Genomic DNA, 21730 nt, shown 5'->3' on the forward strand with positions numbered 1-21730 from the left:
TACTTTCTTGTTATTTTGTTTATAGAGATGCAGAGGAGTTTCATGTGTTTCCCATGTGTGTTAGAGGGAGTTTGGCTGAACTTATAAGCTCTCTAAAATAGCATATAAGCTGTTTTAGAGCTTATAAGTTTTTCAAATTTATTTGATATTTTTTTTTTCAAACAACTTATAAACAGTCAAAATAAGTTATTTCGAAACTTATAAGCTGTTTTTTAAAAGGATGAAAGCCCCTATTTTTTTTAAAAAAATTTTATTTTAATAATTTTCTTTTCTAAAATATCCTTATATAATTTCATAAATTCTCATCTTATCCTCCATAACTTTTTTTATAAATCTAATATCTTTCTATATCCGTCGACTTCTCTTCCAGCACTGTGTTATCTTCTTCGCCAATGTCTCTTTCCAATTTTCTCTCCTCCAGTGCTAAAATTCACCCAAAATCCTCTATTAATAATATTATATCCATTTTGATAATTTTATTAATAAAAAGATCTTATAATACCAAACACATCAATATTTTTAAGTTGATTGTAATAAGTTCACCCAAACATTTTAACAGCTTATTTTTAAAATAAGACCTAACAATTTATAAGCTCCTAAAATAACTTATAAGATGTACAAGTTTATAAGATGTTTTTAATAAGTTTAGTCAAACATCCTCTATTGTTACGTGATTAATTATGCTTATCTACTTAGAATATTTAAAAGGTAATGACTAGAAAGGAAAACAAATATTTTTATTTATGAGATGCCAACGTCCCACAACTACTTATATTTTTTAATCTGTCATGTGAGAATTTAATTAATAAAGAAAAAAAATAAACTTGGAAGAATATTTTTCTTTTTCTCCAAAAAGAATTTATTCCTTGCCCCATCAAATTTAATGTTCTAGTACGATTGTTTCATATTCCTTATTCCTTTATTCCTTCAATAAAAAAATGTAAATAAAATAGAATAAATCCTTAAAATTAGCCCCTAAAGTTGAGTTAAATGAAGTAAATGAGATGATTGAGTTTTGAGATAAATGCCAAAAATTTAGGGTGACAATTCTAATCAGATTATATTGTTATATCATGAGTATAATTATGTGAAATGATGCAAAGTTTAGTATATATTTATTAAAAAAATTATGGAAAAATAATTAAAAGTAATAAAATAGTTATTAGAATTAATTTAATGTTATTTGGGAACAAAATATGAGTGTGCTATGTGTCCTTGCTCAAGCATTGAGGTTAATTAGGAAATTACTGATTTTAACTGGGTGTAGATGCAAAAGGAAAACATACCAAGGGTTTTATATTAATTTCTCTGACAGTTGTGGCATTGCCCCGCCTTCTTCCCGCAGAAAACCTATCGCTTGCCTCACCATCTCTTCTCCCATCCATTCGAATCGGAAGAGCGCCTGAAGGTTCCGAAGCTAAGAGAAAGGATAGTTGCTTGAAACATGATTGAAAGCAGTGGTGTTTTTTTTAATAACAGCAATGATATTGCCCAATATATTCATGCCTCTCCCTTTCTCTTTCTAGATTTTTATGACAGAGAGAATTCATGTTAGTTCTGTGTATGGTTATGATAATCACTTTTCATGTAGAATGATATAGATTCTAGAATCCATGAATTATGATTAAAGTATTTATTTGAACTCAAAAAAGTTATTTTTGAAGTAGTACAAATAATATTAGGTAATTTACATATTTCAGTGTTGGATAAATACATCTCTCTCTTTTAACCCCAACCGTGTCAAAATTTTCAGCTTTATAAATTTCAAAGCAACAAGCTGCCATGAACAGAGATAGCAGCTCTACTGACACTTCGTCAAATTATTTGGGACAGGCCCGGCATCGTAAACGATCTAGTGAGGTTGGCAATTGCATTGTCAATATCCCTGTAATTGGACAAAACTAAATATCTCTAGATCATCTTCAATGAATTGATGCACTTCAACCGTCCAACTTCTGTCATCTTCTTTCTTTAATTTTTGCTTGGTTGCTGTGAACTTAGGGTTGATTGTGGATTGAAATATTAAATCATAAGAATGTTTATATGCTTTATTCATGCAGTGTTATAGATTTTGTATCCCATCTCAGGTCTCTTCGGACTCAGATAAAGCAAATGAATCAAAGCTACTTGTTAATGACCACAATAAATACAAATCAATGCTTGTTCGTACTTATTCATCAGTGTGGATGATAGCAGGTTTCTCTTTTATATTATATATGGGACACCTTTATATCTGGGCCATGATTGTTGTCATCCAAATTTTTATGGCAAGAGAACTCTTTAATCTCCTTAGAAGAGCCAATGAAGAAAGACAACTACCAGGATTTAGGCTCTTGAACTGGTATAATATGCATTTGTAATACTATTTCTATCCTATTGTTTTGAATGTGGCATAACTAACTTTTAAAAAACTTTCTCTGCATAGGTTAATGGAAAATTTAGCTGGTCACTTGCTCCATTTGATTTTATTTCTATCATCTTGCAGGCACTTTTTCTTCACTGCCATGTTGTTTACTTACGGACGCTTTCTCAGCCGGCAGCTTGTGAACACTATGACTTCAGATAAACTTTTGTTTAAGCTCGTGAGCTTGCTTATCAAATATCAGATGTTTATATGTTACTTTCTTTATATTGCAGGTTATAACTTTCCTCCAATTTTCTTTCAATTTCTTTAGCATATAAAATGTTTTTGGCAATAGTCTCTCTTAGATGCAACATCTTTTTGCTATTAATGTTTTTTGTGCTTTATTAGTTAATAGCTAAAAGAATGTGTTACCTTTGAATATTCCTAATTTGTTATTTTCGTTTGGAAACATAATTGTCCAGGTATTTGTTTCCCCTCCTATTTCTTTGTAGGTTCACATCTTAATTAATGGCCACAGTGATTTAAAATTCTTCAAAGTCAGTCAAATATCTACGACATAGAGTTATTTGGAATAGCAGGATGATTCAATATTAGTGTGAGACAGATGTTGCTTTCCCTCATGCTCATCAGTATGTACATAATTCTCTATTTTCAATGGTTTGTTTAATGTATTCAAGTCTGAAGCCAACTCTAGATCCTCCAAAGAAAGTTTTAGAAGTGTTACGTCAGAGAATATTAAATAAAATAAAACAGACAACTTTATCATTCACAAAAAATTACAGGATATTCTTGGTTTAATCAAAGAAATTGGCTTACAAGCCTCTTAATGGAAGGGAGAGGGTAAACTAAATGTTTCCATTTCTGATGGGAGCAAATGATTGAAAAAAATTATCTTATTGACACTTTTGGGTTTGTTATTTTAATCACAATTACATGGACAGTATGTATCAACACTAACTACCTGTGGAGTGGAGCTTCGGTGGATCATCATGTTTCTGCCGCCCAAACATACCGGGGCTTTTAACTCTTATGTAGTTGGAGCTCTCCTTTATTCTTGGACCAATGATTTGTATCAAACTCCTTAGATGTTGTCATTGTCAATGTTTAGGATTTAAAACAGCGGTATATCTAGTTAATATCTTGTTGGTCTATGATTAACCTTTCATAATTCTGAAGGATCTTCTATTTAATCTTCCTCTACATTTATTTATTATAATGTGAGCAGTGGTTAATAATTTTACAGAGGAATGATCAATTTGATTGGATGGTGGCTTAGGTTTTGTCTGGTTTATTCTCACACTTAAAAACAAGAGATACAAGTATCAGTTCAGCCAATATGCATGGACTCATATGATTCTATTGATGGTATTTGTGCAGTCTGCCTTCACTGTAGCAAACATATTTGAGGGTATATTTTGGTAAATGTTCCATACTCTCTTGCTAATGCCCTACTTAGTGAAAGTTTGGTTCTGTAAATGTCTCCAAGGATATGCATCTTTCAGTGGCATGATACTCTTAATATTTTGAAATAGTATGAGATCATTATCACAATTTTACTAGTGTTAAATGCATGGATGTTGAATATATTACTATGCTAATACAACTCAGCATAAATCCATTTGAGGGATCAAATCTTGGAAAGTAGATGGTCTTAATTGTGCCTCCAGCATGTAGGGTCCAGCACTTGTTTTATGGAGGACATCTGACACCTGAAAAAGAGTTAGGCTGTTCTGAAGTAAGCATGAATTTTAACAAAATATTAAAACTAGAATGGACTGGCCAAACATCACCCAGATGGCCTCTAGGTGTGTAGATGCACACCATTTGCTCCTAACATTTCATTCACTAGCAGACATGACAGTGCTTCACGAAGTGATCTTCAATTTTTGAGTATACAAATCATTTCCTTCCCTGACAACAGTTAAAACCTATATATACCAAATGTCAAATAGTTACCGTCTTGTGTTAAATGTATATTGGTAATGACAAGTGACTCTTTTCAATGACAATCTTTTTACCATTCCTTGCTATGCTGTACAGTTAGCAATCTTAATGTTGCTTATGATTTTAAGTTTTCATGTTCTTTATTTGTTTATCAACCAAGAATGTATACCTTTTACAGGTTTCTCTTGCCAGCATCGCTTATAATCATCAATGATATTGCTGCATATTTTTTTGGATTCTTTTTTGGTAGAACACCACTTATCAAACTATCTCCAAAGAAAACCTGGGAGGGTTTTATTGGGGCATCAGTTACCACATTGTTTTCTGCGTTTGTGGTGAATACAATTCCCTTCTTTGCTGGTCACATGTTTTATTTTGTTTCTCATTTGTTATCTTTTTGTCGTGTGTTGGTAGTTTATGCCATGCAGTCTGGAGATTTGTCATAACTATTATTCAGTTTAAGGCATTCGTTTCGGCATCTTTCCAGATTAACCAGACTTGTTTCCTCCACTTTCTCATCTTCATTTGGCAAGTGTAAATGCTTGAAAGTTTGTAATGTTGTTTAGTATTAAGATGAAGCAGTGGAAAAGAGTGCGAGCAATCTAGAATGGAAACAAATCAGAGAATTAACCTCAAATAGAGAAAATTGGAGATGAATTGTGCATTTCTCATTAAGTGCATCAGCAGCAAGTTAAATTAATAAGGTGCAATGGTCAACATTCACGTTTTGATTTGCCTGGTAAAAAGACTTTCCAATTCTATTTTGGTGGATTAGATGTCTCATCTCCGTGCTCGATTTATAATCTTGATTTGATCTGTGAATACTTAATCTTGAATGCGGAGTGCCCTACATGTGTGAATACTCAATTACTTTTTCCTTCTTAAAACTTACAAATTTCTTTTTCAGTTATCAAATATATTGGGCAGGTTTCAGTGGCTTACTTGTCCTAAAAAGGTAATAAGATTCAGCAAAATGGTATGCACTTATCCCCTTACAGTGCTAACAAATGGGCTACGTGCAGGACTTGTCGACTGGATGGCTGCACTGTGATGCTGACCCTTTGTTTAAGACAGAATATTTCTTAGTATCTAGTTGGATGCAACGATGGGTACATTTCATACTATTCTACTTTTTATGCACTAGTTAATTCAGATTCATTCTATTGTATATCAAGGATTAATTTTAAGTCTCTATTTGTTACATCAGTACTAGATGGACTTAGATCCATGGTCAAGATAAAATCCCTCACTGTCAATGATGCATTAAATGATTGAGATGCAACTAATAATAAATTTCAAGTTTGAATTACATAAAGGAGCTTTATACTTAACGTTTTGAGGTAACTATTAAGTGTGTATGAACATAGTTTAAAATACGAAAAGAAGCAAGAAAAAATTAGGATGAATGGACAATAAACTATAAGAGATTTAGCTATACTATATTATACAACAAGGAGAGATTGACTTAGATAGTGATCGAGATACCATTAATAAGATAAAAAAAATATCATTGAAATTTTAAGAAGCTTATAGAGTTGTGATTGTAATGTGCATCTTGGGCTAAAAAATATACAAGGCTATGGTACAATCAATCTACACTATGGGCCAAAGTGTGACAATTAGGAAAAACATGTAAAAAAGAAAGACAAAAATCAGTGTGTAGTCGAGATGAGAACACTAAAATTTATGTGTGAATTGCTGTAAAAGAAAAAAATACTATGTATTATCTGAGAGTAATTAGCTGTAGTTTTAATAAATAATTAAATGAAGAAAAATGGGAAAACGATGTTATGGACATATTCAAAAATGACTAATAGACTATGTAGCAAGACAAGCTATATTGATTAGAGTCAATGGTGTAAGTGATCCAATCTCTACCGGTATATCTGCTTTAGTGTGATCGATGATTTTTTTATAAACTTTTTTTGGTTGTTTCATTCTCAACAGATTGTTCCTATTCCTTTATTTTTATAAATCATTTTAATTGCGTCTGACATTCCGTGTTCCTTGTAGTTTCCTTTGAAAGAAATACCATATTTGCCAGTACAGTTTCATGCGCTAGCTCTTGGCTTATTTGCTTCAATAATAGCTCCATTTGGAGGATTCTTTGCAAGTGGTTTCAAGCGGGCATTTAAGCTTAAGGTGATACCCCAAAATCAAGTGTTGGAAACTGAAATTTATCAGTAATGCGATTTCTTTTGTCAAACTTTTCTAGGATTTCGGTGACAGCATTCCAGGACATGGTGGCATTACGGATAGAATGGATTGCCAAGTAAGTTGCTTGAAATCATTCTCAAACTCTTATGACTTTGGCAATTAAGAATCTCTACTGATCTACCTGAACTATCAAACATTCACATAAATGTGGATAATGCGTGTGTTCTTAGGAGCAGTCTAAAGTGATCCAAACATAAACTATTTTGAACTATTTTGCTTAGTTTCTTAATATTTTTTCCATTAGTGTCTTACACTCACACAGCAAGCAACTTGATGAATTTTAAAATGTTCTTTAGCTTGATTCTTTGATGATTTGAGAAGCGCCCATCTTCATAATAATGTCTGTATCCTATCGAACAATCATTCTTTTTCTAAAATGAACAATCTAATACTGTTTCTCCGATGCTATTTACCACAGATGGTTATGGCTGTTTTCGGTACATATACCATCAATCATTTGTCATGTCGCAGAGTTTCTCAGTCGAGATGATTTCGGATCAGGTATAGCTTATTTCAATTCCTAGCCGTCATGCTACTTATTGTTGTACCAATTTTTCTTTCTCCTCTCATATCGTCGAATATGCAGATATTACGGAACCTTACCTTTGAGGAGCAGCATTTTCTATACGAGCAGCTTGGAAATATCTTACAAGACAGGCAATTGTCGCAACCCTAGTTTTCCTTTTCCTTTTCCTTTTCCTATCTGAGTAACAAGCACCTCTTCTGTATGTACATTATTATCATTCGGCATTGCCACCTCATAACATAATCCTAGAGAACGCACATACCCTTTCTATACTACACCTTAATTGGAATGAGTGATATGGTACATTCCTCTGGTGTAGCAATCAAATGATATAGCAAGTTGTGCTTATGTTTGGCCTATCCAATTGGTGTGATTCATAATTTAATCTCTGTGGTCTAATTACATCTGGTTTGTCGAGTTCTCTCAGCTATTTGATTCACTTGGTTCATTCACTCATTTGGTCCTGCTTAGATACACTCAATTTGTATTATCTTTGTAGTAAAAGGTAATTATGTTTATTCTAAATGTCTGTCATAGTTCATTTCTCGGGGTCAGTTTATAGCCGATCAATAATGGTTAGAAGGTGAGAAGATTTTTTTTTTCGAGGTATACGTTCGGTTTGCATTATGGTCTCAATTTGTTATGCTTCGATACAATATAAAAACAACGCAGTAAACAGAGTGAGAAGTCCTCAAACAGATTGCAGAAATTAAATTGAAATCAGATGGCAGAATTATTGAGAGCTTCTGGCTCTGAGAGTGATGTTTTAGCCTCCTTTCGATCTCAGTCGTTGGATGAAGGCGTCCACGTAGGACTCATGGAGCTTCGTGTCGGCGAAGACTTCCCCTAGCTTCTCTGCGTTGCTTCTGAACTCCTTACCTTCCTCTTCCACCATCACCTTCCTTATAGCCACCGCCACGTCTTCTCCGGTGAACCACCCATCGGCCTCGTTCCTCGCCACCTCCTCTCCCACCTTCATTTCCGTGCACCACCGAGCGATCAATCCGGTGTCCATAATCAACGGCAGCATCACCAGCGGGAGTCCGAATTGGAAGCTCTCGATCACCGAGCTGTATCCGCAGTGCGTCAGGAAGCCCCCTACAGAATTGTGCCGGAGGATGTCCAGCTGAGGAACCCAGCCTTCGATCACCAGCCCGTGACGGTGGATCCGAGCGCTGCCGCCTCTCGCTCCTGAGCCGGACGGCTTCCTTGCTGCCCAAAGAAACGGCACCGCCGAGAGCTCCAGCCCGTTGGCCAGCTCTCTCTCCTGCTCTGCGCTCAGTGTTGCCTCGCTCCCTATCGCGACGTAGACGACGCTCCTCGGCAGTTGCTCGCTCAGCCACCGGAGGATGGTCGTCGACGACGACGACTGCGCTTCGGCGTGCGATGCTAGTTCGTCCGTCTGTGTGGGCAGCAGGCCGACCGGCACGACGTCGCCGACGCCAAATCGCGTCGCGAAGAGCGATAGCCAAGTGGATTCATGCTCGATGCAGCTCCGGAAGGCAACCAAATTGCTCGATTTCAGGACAGAGATCAAGCGTTGCGCGTCGCTGATGCCGGAGGCGTTGTCTCGGCACAGCCAGATCACGCCCTTCGCCTCGTGGAGACGGAAGGCGACGGTGGTTGGAAACGGGACGCTTTCCGGCAGCTTGGTGAACTCCTCGGGAGTATGCGACGATGTCGACCCGGTGATCTTGTCGCAGAAAAAGAACAAGTTCGAGGCTCGGAAAACAGAGAAATACGCACAGGGGACGTTGAGCTCAGCGGCGATGGCTGGCGCCCAGTGCTGGCAGAAGTCGATGATCACCCAGTCTGGCTTTGTCGACCGGAGGAAACACGCGAAGTGACTCTGCAGTCCGTCGAGCGCCTTCTTCAAGTACTGAACTTGGTCTGGAAGGAGGTCATTGGTTGACTCGGCGTCGAGAGGGAGGTTGTCGACCGGCGGCAAAGGTAAAGGTACAAAGTCAATGAACGGTGCGACTTCGGGAGGGAGTTTTGGGAGGCGGGCGATGTTTCTCGGGGTGGAGAGGAAGGAGACGCGGTGACGGCGCTTGGCCAGCGATTTGGAGAGGCGGAGAAAGGGGAGCATGTGGCCGAAGGCGAGCCAAGGGAAGACGGCGATGTGGAGAGAAGCTCCATTTCCGTGATCCGCCATGATCGAAAACTCAGGCGGAAATGTTAATTTATAAGATCAGTTTCACTTTTTTTTTTTAAATTAAAAAAAAAACAGTAAATCCGCGGAAGCGAAATGAGAAAATTCATATTAAATTAAAATTTAATATATTATCTATTATATTGAGCACAACTCTTGTTCCATCTAAATTGAATAAAATATATATTAAATTTTCTTTAAATATTTTTCAGATGGAAAATATATTAAATTTTTTTTTAAATAATGTTAAGTTTAGAAGAAATTATATTAAGTAGGAAAAAAGTCGTGCTCAATTTGATAGAAAATATACTTGATTCTAGTTTAAAGTGCTGAATTTAACCGTAATTATACTGATTTTTAGATTTTTTATACTTAAAAAATATGAGGGGTGATTTTGATAGAAAATATATTCGATTCTAATTTAAAGTGCTGAATTTAAGAATAATTATATTTATTTTTAAATTTTTTGTACCTAAAAAATCTGAGAGGTAATTAAAAATTCATACTCAATTTTTACATGTAAAATTAACATTGTGATTAGAAATTTTTCTCTAATTTACCGATAAATTAAATAAATACATCAACTAGATAATACATACATAAACAAGAGACACTTAGTAGGATAGAGTATGCATGTCATAAGTTCCTAGGAATTGATGCTTTACCATTGTGCTAGAAATATTATATGTCTACATCATTTTTTATTTTAAAAAATGTACAACTATCACATGAGCGGTCCCCTAGAGCTAGTTCTATAGTTATAGAGTGAGGTAAATTTAAGTACATAGGTAATGTAATCTACGAATCAAAACGATTCACTATTGACTTATTTTTCGTTATTCCAAAAAAAAAAAAATCCTCTACCTTAACGATTCCGTAGTGCGGCCCACAGATATAGAGGGATATAAATATAGGTACATAAGCGTTAGACATATGGTGGAATAAATTCCAAGTCTTTTCTTTTTATTTCAAAAAATGTAGATCCGTTATATTAACGACCCCAAGTGTCGGTCCTACGGATATGGAGGGAGGTACATGCAGGTACACAAGCGTCAGACTTAGTTTTTGAGAATCGACCCTTGATCATTATGCCAGAGATGTCATGTGCCCACCGTCTGTGCTACAGAGAACCTTTTCTTTTTATTTCAAGCTCTTCTTATGTTCTGTTTACCTAAATGAGTGGATAATTGCTGAATGAAATAAATCTAGGGACATAGAATAGAAAGAGAATGGAAAAGGAAAGAAATTCATGCCTACTTATCTTGATTGAGGAAGATGGGTCCCCTCGGTTGGATCTAATGGCTAGCGCATGAGGTGTTGCTAGAATGAGGTCTGGGGTTCGAATCTCAGCAAAGTCGAAGTAAATACTTTCTTTATTTGCTAGTCATTATTACAAAGGCTAGTAGCCGTCTGTGATTTACATCTTCCATGTTGACCTTGGGATGGATTGACGAGGACGCTGAGGATGAACATATCCACCTTTTTACCACAATTGATTGAAGAAGATGGTACATAGAAGAAAATTTTTTCACTCCATAAACTTTTTCTTAAATTTACCATCTTGCACGAGTAAATTGAGCATTAGATCTGACAATTTAGCCAAATGCCCCTTCAAATTTTAAAACTTTTGATTCATCAAAAAAGTTAAACCGTTTTAGAACAAATTATAAGAAAATTTTAACTCTAGAATAACTTTAAAAACATTACAATTTATATAAAAAAAAAATTTCAAGCATAATTTTAAGGAAAATGTATATTTTGCTCTTTGTAAAGCTAATAAAATTTTTGAGACACACACAAATAATGTGGTATTTTTTTTTTAATAAATTAGATGTTTAAATTTTACTTAATTAATTTTAGAGATAACGATTTTTTTAAAATTTGTTTATTGGATAATATCTTTAAAATATTCGTACATAATAAATTTAAATTTTAAAAATTTCATGACATGCATTTGTATTTTATGAATATTATTTCTAAATAAAGCTAAACTATGCTTCAATAATTAAAAATCATGATTCAATCCTGATTGAACATGCGGTTTTGATTGATTTGGAGTGATTTTGACTGGTTTTAAGCGATTTTGACCGTTTTTTTTTAATTTTCTGACTTTAATGATTGACCGGTCTGGATCGCGGTTCAACCGGTCAGACCGACCGGTCCGGTCCGATTTTCTCAACACTACTTTAAACATGCTCATTTAGAGATAACTAATTTCTAGTTCGAATCTCCTAGATCCTAAATCTTGGTCTCCTCCAAAATGACAAATGACATGTCATTTTATTTATGCTCACAACACCCAAAATGACAAATTAGTACTATTTTAAGCTTAGGTATATTTAGTGCTATGTTTTTTTGATAAAATATATATATATATATATATATATATATATATATATATATATATATATATATATATATATATATATATATATATATATATATATATATATATATGTTGGGGTAGCTTTTACATCAAAATTAAAATGATAAATTTATACTATTTTACATATAGATACGCTCAAGACAGATTTTTTTTTAATAAAATACATGCATTTTATAAACATTAAGGGGGATTGTTTTTAGCTTTTTTTTTGTCGAAATTTGAAAGCTTTGATTGAATTTATGTTTTTTTTTTTCATAAATTGGTGTTGTTTTAAGCTTAAGTATGTTTAGTGTTACGTTCTTTATCAGAATTTAGGCTATGAGCATAAATAAAACGACATTCGAAGTGCGTCATTTTTGAGAGGACTAGGGTTTAGGGTCCAAGAGATTTGAACTAGGATCTCCTGAATCTTCAACCCTGGTCCCCTCAAAAATAACACGCTTCAGATGCCGTTTCATTTACATACGCTCACAATACCAAAAAGTACAAATTAGCATTGTTTTAAGCTTAGGTATGCTCAGTGTGGTGTTCCTTGACAAAATATAGACATTTTATAAACTTTTTTTTTAGGGGGGGGGGGGGGGGGGGGGGCTTTGATTGAATTTGTGTTTTTTCATAAATTAGTGTTGTTTTAAGCTTAAGAATGTTCAGTGTTACGTTCTTTTTCGGAATTCAGGCTGTGAACGTAAATGAAACATCTGAAGTGTGTTGTTTTGGAGGGGATCAAGGTTTAGGGTCCAAGATTCGATCAAAGTTTGCAAATTTTGACAAAAAAAAACTAAAAACATGTTGGTATAGGGAGCACCAGACGATAGAATTTGAATTTTGATAATGATAAAGGGTTCTAAGTTAAGTGTTATTGTTGTTCTAACAAGTTGTATTGAGTATACAGGAAATTCCTAAGTGATCTTAGACAAAGGAAAGGTCCTAGATGCGATTAGGCAATGAAGTCCTGGTCCTGGAGACTGGGCAAAAACTTGGTAGGTTGAGGACATCAGGCGAAATTCTAGGGTTGTGGATGCTAGGTGGAAGTCCTGGGGGTCACGTACACTAGGCGGAAGACTGAACAGGTCGAGGATCGGACGTCTAGCAGAAAGTTCTAAAGTCTCAAATGTTGAACAAAAGTCCAGACGATTTGGAGGACCAGTCTGACAAAAGATAATCTCTCCTGAGAAGAATAGTTGAGGTTGCGTTCCCCGAAGAGGGAACAGAAAGCGTTGGTCCGACCTAGAGTTTTAGTGAAACTCAAAGTAAGGATCAGATAGTCCGGATGCTGTCAAAACTTATTATTGTTTATATATTGTTACCTGTGTAGGACCGTTGGGCCGACTAGTAGGGGGGGTTGAATAGCCAAAAAAAAAATAAACAGAAAAGACCCTTCTCGAACTTTCAACAGAACACTTGCATAAAGTAAATTAGCAGTAAATAAAAAGCAGAAAGAAGAGGCTCACAACTTGACTAGTTATAACCAAGGAGGTTGTTAATCCAAGGAATGAACGTGCACTAAAATATCTCCTTCAGGCGGAGAAGCCTCTTACAGCAGTGAAAGCACAAAAGACAGAAGCTAAACTAGAACAGAAGCGCACAAGTGTTTGGAATGTAAATTTCTGAGTTGATTGAAAGCTTTTGGACCAAGGCTATATTTATAGCCTTGGTCGGGGCGCCTGGAAGGGTTCCGGGCGCCTCGGGCTGCTCCGGGCGCCCCGGACTGTTCCGGGCGCCCCGGAGCCCAAAGTCAACAGCCGTTGACTTTTTCGTCCGGGACCTCTTCTCTGGTTCAGTCCCGCCTCGGTCCGGTTCTTCTCCTCCGGATCCGCTCACTTGGGTGATCTCTGCCATCCGGAAAAGGGCTCACCCGAACCCAACTTCCGATCTTCTCGAGCGGGCTTCCCTCCGGCTTCTCGTCCCTCGGAATCGCCGTGTGTTTCATTCTCGTCCGCCAGCGTACTCATTCGCAGTCTTCGTCCATTAGACGCACCGCGTGTCGTCCTTCTCGCTAGCTACGTCTCTTGCTCCCCGAGCAATCTTCCGCTCCGGCTTTCGTCCCTCGGAACCACCGCACGCTTCCTTCTCGTCCACTGGGGTACTCTTCCGCAGCACCTTGTCCCTCGGACTGCCGTCCTTCTCGCTAGCTGCGTCTTCCGCTCGACTACCTGTGTTCCTAAGCTCCTGCACACTTAGACACAAGGTTAAATACACACAGGACCTAACTTAACTTGTTGATCATACCAAAACAACCTTGGGGTTCCAACAACCTGAACTAACTCTATTTTGCAGAAAGACAAAGCTGGAAACAAAGGTAGTCCGGGCGCCTGGAAGTGCTTCGGGCGTCCGAACTCCGGGCGCTCGGAGTTGCTCCAAGCGCCCAGGCCTCGATGAGGGAGCTCCCCCGGGCGGGTGCCTGGCTAGGCACCTGGGCAGTCCGGGGGGTCCGGACGCTCGGAGTTGCTTTAGGCCCCCAGTCAGGTAAAAATTTATCTAGAAGCTGAGTTAGAGTGTGACAACTGGTTGACTCACATCAGCGGTCCAGGCGCTTGGAAGGGGTCCGGGTGCCCGAACGTGGATAAAATTCGAGGATGAAGTTTCGACTAGAGCTTGTTACATCAACACAATCCAAGTGTCCGGAAGGGTATCTAGGTAATTGGACGGAGCTATAAAAGGAGACTTCGACCAGTAGCTTTAACATATCATTTCAAACATCTTCCACTTTTGCGCGCTGCTCCGAAAATGCCTCTACGACACCCAAACACTGCATCGATAATTGACGGACGAATCTTTGCTAATTCTTTTTGTTGTCGGTAACTTTATTATAGCTATTGTACTTCAAATTTGTAATCTTCTTTGAGCCATTAGTGATTTCCTAATGAAAGCAATCAGCGATCTTGGGCCTTAGAGTATAAGTCATCACGGGCTCTGAACAAAGTAAATCTTGGCTTGTTAGCATTGCTTTATTTTCCATCTTCTTATATTCTGCTACATTTTACTTGATTGTGTTTTAAATGAACATGAAAGCATAAATACTATTCATGCCTCCTCTAACGCTTTCGATCCTATAAAATGATCCCCTCCAAAATGATATACTTTGGATGTCGTTTCATTTACGCTCACAATGTCAAAAATGACAAATTGGTATTGTTTTAAGCTTAGGTATATTCAGTGTGATGTTCTTTGACAAAATATAAGAATTTTATAAACATTGGGGGGGGGGGGGGGCTTTTTTCATCAAAATTTGCAAGCTTTGATTAAATTTGTGTTTTTTTTCATAAATTGGTGTTGTTTTAATGTTAAGTATGTTTAGTGTGGTGTTCTTTGCTGAAATTTAGGCTGTGAGCGTAAATGAAACTAGTTTGGATCTCCTAGACTGTAAATCTCGGTCCCATTTAAAACGACATACTTCGGATGTTATTTTATTTACGTCCACAACCTAAATTCAAGCAAAGAAAACCATACCGAACATACTTAAGATTAAAACAACATCAATTTGTGAAAAAAATACAAATTCAATCGAAGCTTACAAATTTCAATGAAAAAAGCTAAAAAAACCCCCTAACTTTTATAAAATATCTATATTTTGTCAAAGAACGCCACACTGAACATACCTAAGCTTAAAATAATACCAATTTGCCATTTTTGGTGCGGTGAGCCAGTTTGGATCTCCTGGACCCTAAACCCTAGTTCCCTCCCGGTCCCCTCCAAAATGACATATTTTGGATGCCATTTCATATAAGCTCATAGTCTAAATTCCAACAAATAACACCACATTGAACATACTTAAACTTAAAATAACATCAATTTATGAAAAAAACACAAATTCAATCAAAGCTTGTAAATTTCAACAAAAAAAAAAAAACTAAAAGCAGCCCTTCAACGTTTATAAAGTGCCTATATTTGATCAAAGAATGCCACACTGAACATACCTAAGCTTAAAACAGTACCTAATACGGGTTGTAATGAGTGGACCCAAAAGATAATGTGGCGGTCAAGGTCAAGGTGATATGACAGTCAAAGTCAAGGAAAAAGAGCATTCCCCACCTGGCTTCGTTGTTCACCTAGCGCTAAGGTTCTCAGGTCCAGCTTGATCGGATTATAAGCCATTCGGGATAGGGTCGACCAACCTTTAAGCCAGCCGAACCTAAAGGGTTTTGTGCTTTACTCTTGAACTAAAAAGATAGCATGTCTGCCACTCAATAGCTGGAAGGGTTTAAAGATGATTGGCCTTACAGGCTGGTTGAAATGTTTGACCCATCTCACAATTGGCTAGCCATGGATCTGGTCAGAATAAGGGTTGGTCTCCCCAATTTTCACAAATCTCTCAATGCATGCCTGACTAGATAAAAGGCCAGCTGGACCTAAGGCTCCTAGCATCATATTGATTCCCAAATGGATTTCCAGCATGCACAGTAGGTCATACGACTTCTTGAACAAATTTTCAACATGCCCAATGCATCATATTATTTTTCGGATGGATCGCTAATACTATGCAAAACATAACTGAGTAATTTAATGTAAGGACAGACATAAAGGCGGCCGACCTTATGGACCGGTCGAGATATACTCAGCCAACAATATGAACAAAGACTATGCAGAACATAACTGAGCAGTTTAATGCAAGGACAGGTATAAAGATGGTTGGCCTTATGGACCGGTTGGGATATACCAAGCTGACAACATGAATAGAGAATCTTAACAGCTTGTCAGAATAATGACTACATCTTAGAGAACATTATACTAGAACCTTCTTTAAGGATTATTGTTTCTCTCATCAGCCGATTACTTATAACAACATATTCCTTCGAGAGTCTCAGTAATGACATAAGCTATAAATGATAAAGAGGTATACATATGGTAAATAGAAGATTTCTTGAACAATTATTGCATATTACCCAACATCCTCTAACATTCTAAGCCACCTCATGATTGCAGAGGTTATGAGAGGTGGTATATAAAAGGGGGGGTCCTCTTTGTTGGCAAGGTATGTTCTCTGAACATCTGAAGCTTACTCTTGCTCGTATATTCTTTACGGTTCTTCATTCACTTGTTTGGAATAGTACGGAGGCCTTTCGCCAGGGACTCCTCCTAGTTTTTAGGTGCTGACATTGTGTTGGCTTGTCTGAGTGTGCGTAGGATTGAGAGGAAGCCTCTCTGTAGAGGAGAAAATCTTTTCTCAGTTAACAACCAATCCACCGTGCCCAACGCACAATCTCTGTAGTTTTTAGACAAGATTAAATTTGGTGCCGTTTGTGGGAACTTTCACCTGAATCTGAAGATTAGAGATGGAAGAAGCTGGACAACTCACCACCATTGATGACGAGCAGGATAGTGATTATCCTGCAGGTTGATGCGAAAAGGAAAATTGAGGAGAAGACAAGAAGAGAAACTTTTAAGAAGAAAACTTTTTATTAAAACTTGAGGGGTTAATCTTGTTAGGATCTATATTAAAAGTCTAGTTTTTTGTATAAATATTTATTTTGTAATAAGAATTACATTGGTCAAATGTTTGCATTTAGTTAAATGCAGTTGTCCATTTAATTTATATTGTAGAGAACATGGTGTGTGATGTCACACAGAAGATCATGTTATCAGTTCTTTATAAATTATAATTAGTAGCTCACAACTAAGATGGATTGGGATAAACCATTAGAATGGTTGTAATGTAATTTGATATTAGTTTGTCTTGACTATAAAATTACACTAGTATACTATGTGTGTATTGAGCAGGACCATTTGAGATTGTTTCTTTTTATACTGACTGCATAAATGAACAGAACCTCTGTTATTATGGATGTGCGTACTCTTAATCCCGATATAATAATAAGCACATATACTTAGTGTTAGTGCAATCGGCCTCCAAGGTTTTAATGTCAGAAAAATATGTTTAAGTATGCTTAAGTATGTTTAAGTATAGAGCTTGATCAAGGGAAGTTCTAGTTGTAGGCTAGGTAATGGGAGAAATCTCGGTATATCGTGGAAGCTAGGTGGATAGGTCTGGAGGTCTTGATCCCTGGGTAGCCGAGTACTGAGTCTTGGTGAGTGAAGCCAAGTGGAGAAAATCCTAGGGGGTGGTAACCTTAGGTCCTGGTGAGTGAAGCCAGGTTGAGATAACCCTAGGGGGTGGTAACCTTAGGTCCTGGTGAGTGAAGCCAGGTTGAGAAAACCCTAGGGGGCGGTAACTGTAACGCCCCACCCCTCTTGCTAAGTCGACGGGGGTTACTTACCATACTTAACAACTTAATAACTTATTACAGCGGAAGTCTTACTTGTAAATTTTTGAAACATAGAGTCCATATGTCATACTTAACATTATTTCAAGACATATAGAGTAACATGATAAAATGTCATGGAATTATAACGTAGTAATATAAACTAGGCATAATTCTTATTAAATAAAAGCAGGTCTTTTTCTTCTTTAGCCAGTCACTGCCACACACATCCTGCTAGCCCCTCCTGCTGCTCTCCTAGTTCATCCATCCTTTTCCCTTATCTGTGGTATAAGAAAGTAAGCTGTGAGCACTCATGGCTCAGTAAGTTCTTTTCCTACTCACAAAAACCGTATAGCATATCAACAATCATAAAGCATACATCATAGCACAAGGTATCATGGCATAGCATACATGTCGTAATCATTATCATGGATATCATGGCATAAACACAAGGTAGCATGGCATATCATAAACATGATCATCATAATTATCATGGCATATTCCTAAGGTATATGCAGGGTGAACTCTTAAACATACATCATGAAACATATGCATCATGTCTTTTTAAAACGTATAGCATAGATACTTAAACATAATTTCAACATAAGAGGGGATCCCGACTTGTACCACGTACATAAATGCGCGCGTCCTAGTAGGTCCAAGGTAGCAAATCTTGAACCCTACAAGGCATACATATACTAGGCCCGTTTCTTAGTCCATCGACCTAGGGGCACTTAGGAGCCCATCCCTAACGAGGCCCGTTTCTTAGTCCATCGACCCCGGGGCGCTTATGGAGCCCACCCTTGGTACAAGCCTTAAAAGTAAAATAGCATGTCATATCTACATAGTCCATATCACTCATGTCCTATTCATGTCATGAAGAGTGCTCTTGATCCCACTTATAGGGAAGCAACTCGTTTAGGCATAGCTTAAGCATGTATATTTGAGCACACAGCATATCATGATTTTGAGCACACAGCATATCATGAACACATGCATAATTAAGCATACAACCTATCATGAGTTTAAGCACACAACATATCATGAATTTGAGCACATAGCATATCATGAAATTGAGCACACAACATATCATGAAAATAAGCCCATAGCATATCATGAAATTTAGCACACAGCATATCATGAAAGTAAGCACATAGCATATCATGAAATTTAGCACACAGCATATCATGCTCTTAACATAAAGCATTGCATGTGAAGTTCATGGGAGAACCTAATTAGGTCTCTAACCCTAGTAACAAGTGGTGGCTGAAACATGTAGAGATGGCTTAGGTTAGCAAGCAACAAAAGAGCATGTGAACCCTAAACATTTAACATTTCTTAGAACATAAGGAACATCTTAAGCATGTTTGGTATAGGTTCCAAGCTTTCTAGTTTCCTTTTCATAACCTGGCTGAAACCCATTAAGCCTTTATTTTGGGTTATAAACATCATACAAGCATGAAAACCCTAACAATTGTCACATCATATTTCATAAGAAACAACTTGAGCATGTTTGATTTAGGTTCTAAGTTCTTTAAGCCTTTAACCCCAACATGACCGAAACCCTAGCAACATGTTTCTAGGTTACAAGTAACATAAAAATGTTGAACTTCATACCAATATCCCAATACATATCATGAGAAGCACCATAAGTACTTTTAGTCTAAGTTTCAAGCTTCTCAAGCTTTTTAACCTAATGTGGCCGAATCTTGTTAAGCATGGGAATTAGGTTTCTAGTGGCATAATAGCATGAAGACCATAAGAATTTTCCTAGCATTCATTTCAAGGAATAACATGGACCACTTAGTTTAGAATTTGAGCATCCTAGGTCAAGAAACAAGTGTGGCCGAAAGTTGTAGAACAAGAATTCAAGTTTCAAGCAACATAAGAACATTAGTTTACTTCATATCTTTTCATCAAGAAGATCATAAGTATCTTAGGCTTGATTTAAACTTTCCTAGGGTTCAAGTCTCAACATGGCCGAATCATCCTATGCATAAAAGAAATATAGTCCAACTTAACCTAAGATCATGACATGTCATACTAGCTTCATATCTTGTCTTATGAAAATCATAGCATGCTAAATTTTTAGGTTTAAAGCCCTTCTAGGCCCTCAACTCTATCATAGCCGAAAGTTCATGAAGATGGAATCAAGTTTAAATTAACATACAAGTGGGAAAAACATTAACAACACCATCTACCATAAGGTACATATCATAAGGACAAGAGAGCATGCTTTGTTTTAGGTCTAGAGTTCTTCTAGTTCTTTTGTTCTTTCTTGGCCGAAAGTCTAAGCCCATAAACTTATTTTCTAACCAAACATTCTAGCATGAAAATATTAGTTTAACCCCCTTACCATCAAATACATATCATAGGAAACATCACGAACATACCTAGTTGGTTTTCAAGTTCTTAAAACCTTTCTTATTTTTTTTGTTTTGGCCGAAACCCTCATGAAACAAGCATAGGTTTTCTAGCAATATATTTACATGACGATCGTATAGCTATTGTACCACAGGTGAGGGGAACTTACTTCCTTTCGCTTGTGGTTTTTCTTAAGGAGAAGAATATCCTAGGAGCTAAGAAATGAAGGAGCTTCCTCTTCTTGTGTCTCCTTTGGTTTCCTTTGCTTGGAAGGGCTAGAGCTTGAAGATTTCTTCTAGAAAATTAGTTTTCTTGGAAAAGAAACTTGACTTAGTGTTCGGATCAAGGAGAGGGAAGACCTCTTAGTCTCGGTGAAGAAGAGAAAAGGAGGAAGGAGGAGGAAGAAGGAGAAAATGAGAGATTTACTTTCTCATTTTTCTATTTATTCATCATGAGGGGAATTTATGCCTTCATTTATTCCCTTTCTTAACTCTCCCATGTCTCTTCCCTTGGTTCCCATGAGAATGAGAAGAGGGAGAAGTGAGGAAGGCAACTTGCCTTCTTCTTGTTCCTTCTCTTAACCAAGAGGAAGGAGAGGTAAGCAAATTTGGTTTTCTCTTGCTTCTTGCTTTATTTTCTTTTTTTTTCTCTCCTTTAACTAACATTTTTATCTCTTCCTATCCATATGTTACTCTCTATCCTAGTGGTGATCATGCCATAAATCTTTCTCCATTGTTTGTGGGAGGTTCAAGGTTCAATCCTTGACCTTCTCCTCTTACCATATTATTATACATCATTTTATTTTTTTTTATTCCTAAATTCTAGTGGAATTAATTTCTCATGTACTTATAAAAATTCGTGGGGTGTTACAGTAACCTTAGGTCTTGGTGAGTGAAGCCAGGTTGAGAAAACCCTAGGGGATGGTAACCTTAGGTAACGAGAAGTCTTGGAGGAGTGAACTCCATGCAAGGTTGTTCGGATGGTTTCTGGTCGACCGCGCGCGGTCGACCAGACCAGCGGATCTCTGTAAATCTAGGTTCAAGTTTACTATTGTATTTTGTATTACTATTATTGCTGTTGGCTAATGTAGTATTGCAGGAAAAGTCTTAGTGGATTGGACGATCAAACACTAAGCAGGAAAAGTCCAAACATATCTGGAGGACCATATTTGGTAGGTAAGTTGAGGTAAACAACTGGAGGAGCGACAGTGAGGTCGGGTTCCTGAAAGGAACAACCTAATGTCGCTGATCCAACTGAAGAAACCGGGAAGGTTTCCAAGTTGAGATCAAGACAGTTCTACTGTCTTTTATACTACTCATGCATTATAATATTACTGTGATAATCTCTGTTTTGCAGGATTATTATCTAACACTATTTTGCAGGTTCGACCCGATCGGTCAACCGAATAGGAGGATCGGTCGACCAAACCAGGTCAACTCAAAGCAGGTATCAGTTCAGACCAAAACAGAGTACAGTCCGGTCAAAGCTTAATCGGTCGACTGAACCATGATGACTCAGCACAACCAGTTCATCAGCACCGATTAGCAGCAAAAGGAAAAGAAGCGGATCGGTCGAC

General features: G+C 37.2%; 1 protein-coding gene and 1 pseudogene across 1 annotated transcript; one reads left to right on the forward strand and one right to left on the reverse strand.

Moving 5' to 3' along the window:
* The first annotated feature begins 1325 nt into the window (after positions 1-1325).
* LOC122002082 lies at positions 1326-7463 on the forward strand (annotated as a pseudogene).
* A 207-nt stretch (positions 7464-7670) lies between these two features.
* LOC122000385 (putative UDP-rhamnose:rhamnosyltransferase 1) lies at positions 7671-9227 on the reverse strand. The gene has a single exon (XM_042554798.1). It carries the CDS (start codon positions 9205-9207, stop codon positions 7819-7821), a length of 1389 nt encoding a protein of 462 aa, XP_042410732.1. The 5' UTR covers positions 9208-9227; the 3' UTR covers positions 7671-7818.
* Between the last annotated feature and the right edge of the window lie 12503 nt (positions 9228-21730).

The sequence above is a fragment of the Zingiber officinale genome, chromosome 7A (assembly GCF_018446385.1).
Source record: "Zingiber officinale cultivar Zhangliang chromosome 7A, Zo_v1.1, whole genome shotgun sequence".
NCBI classification, from domain to species: Eukaryota; Viridiplantae; Streptophyta; class Magnoliopsida; order Zingiberales; family Zingiberaceae; genus Zingiber; species Zingiber officinale.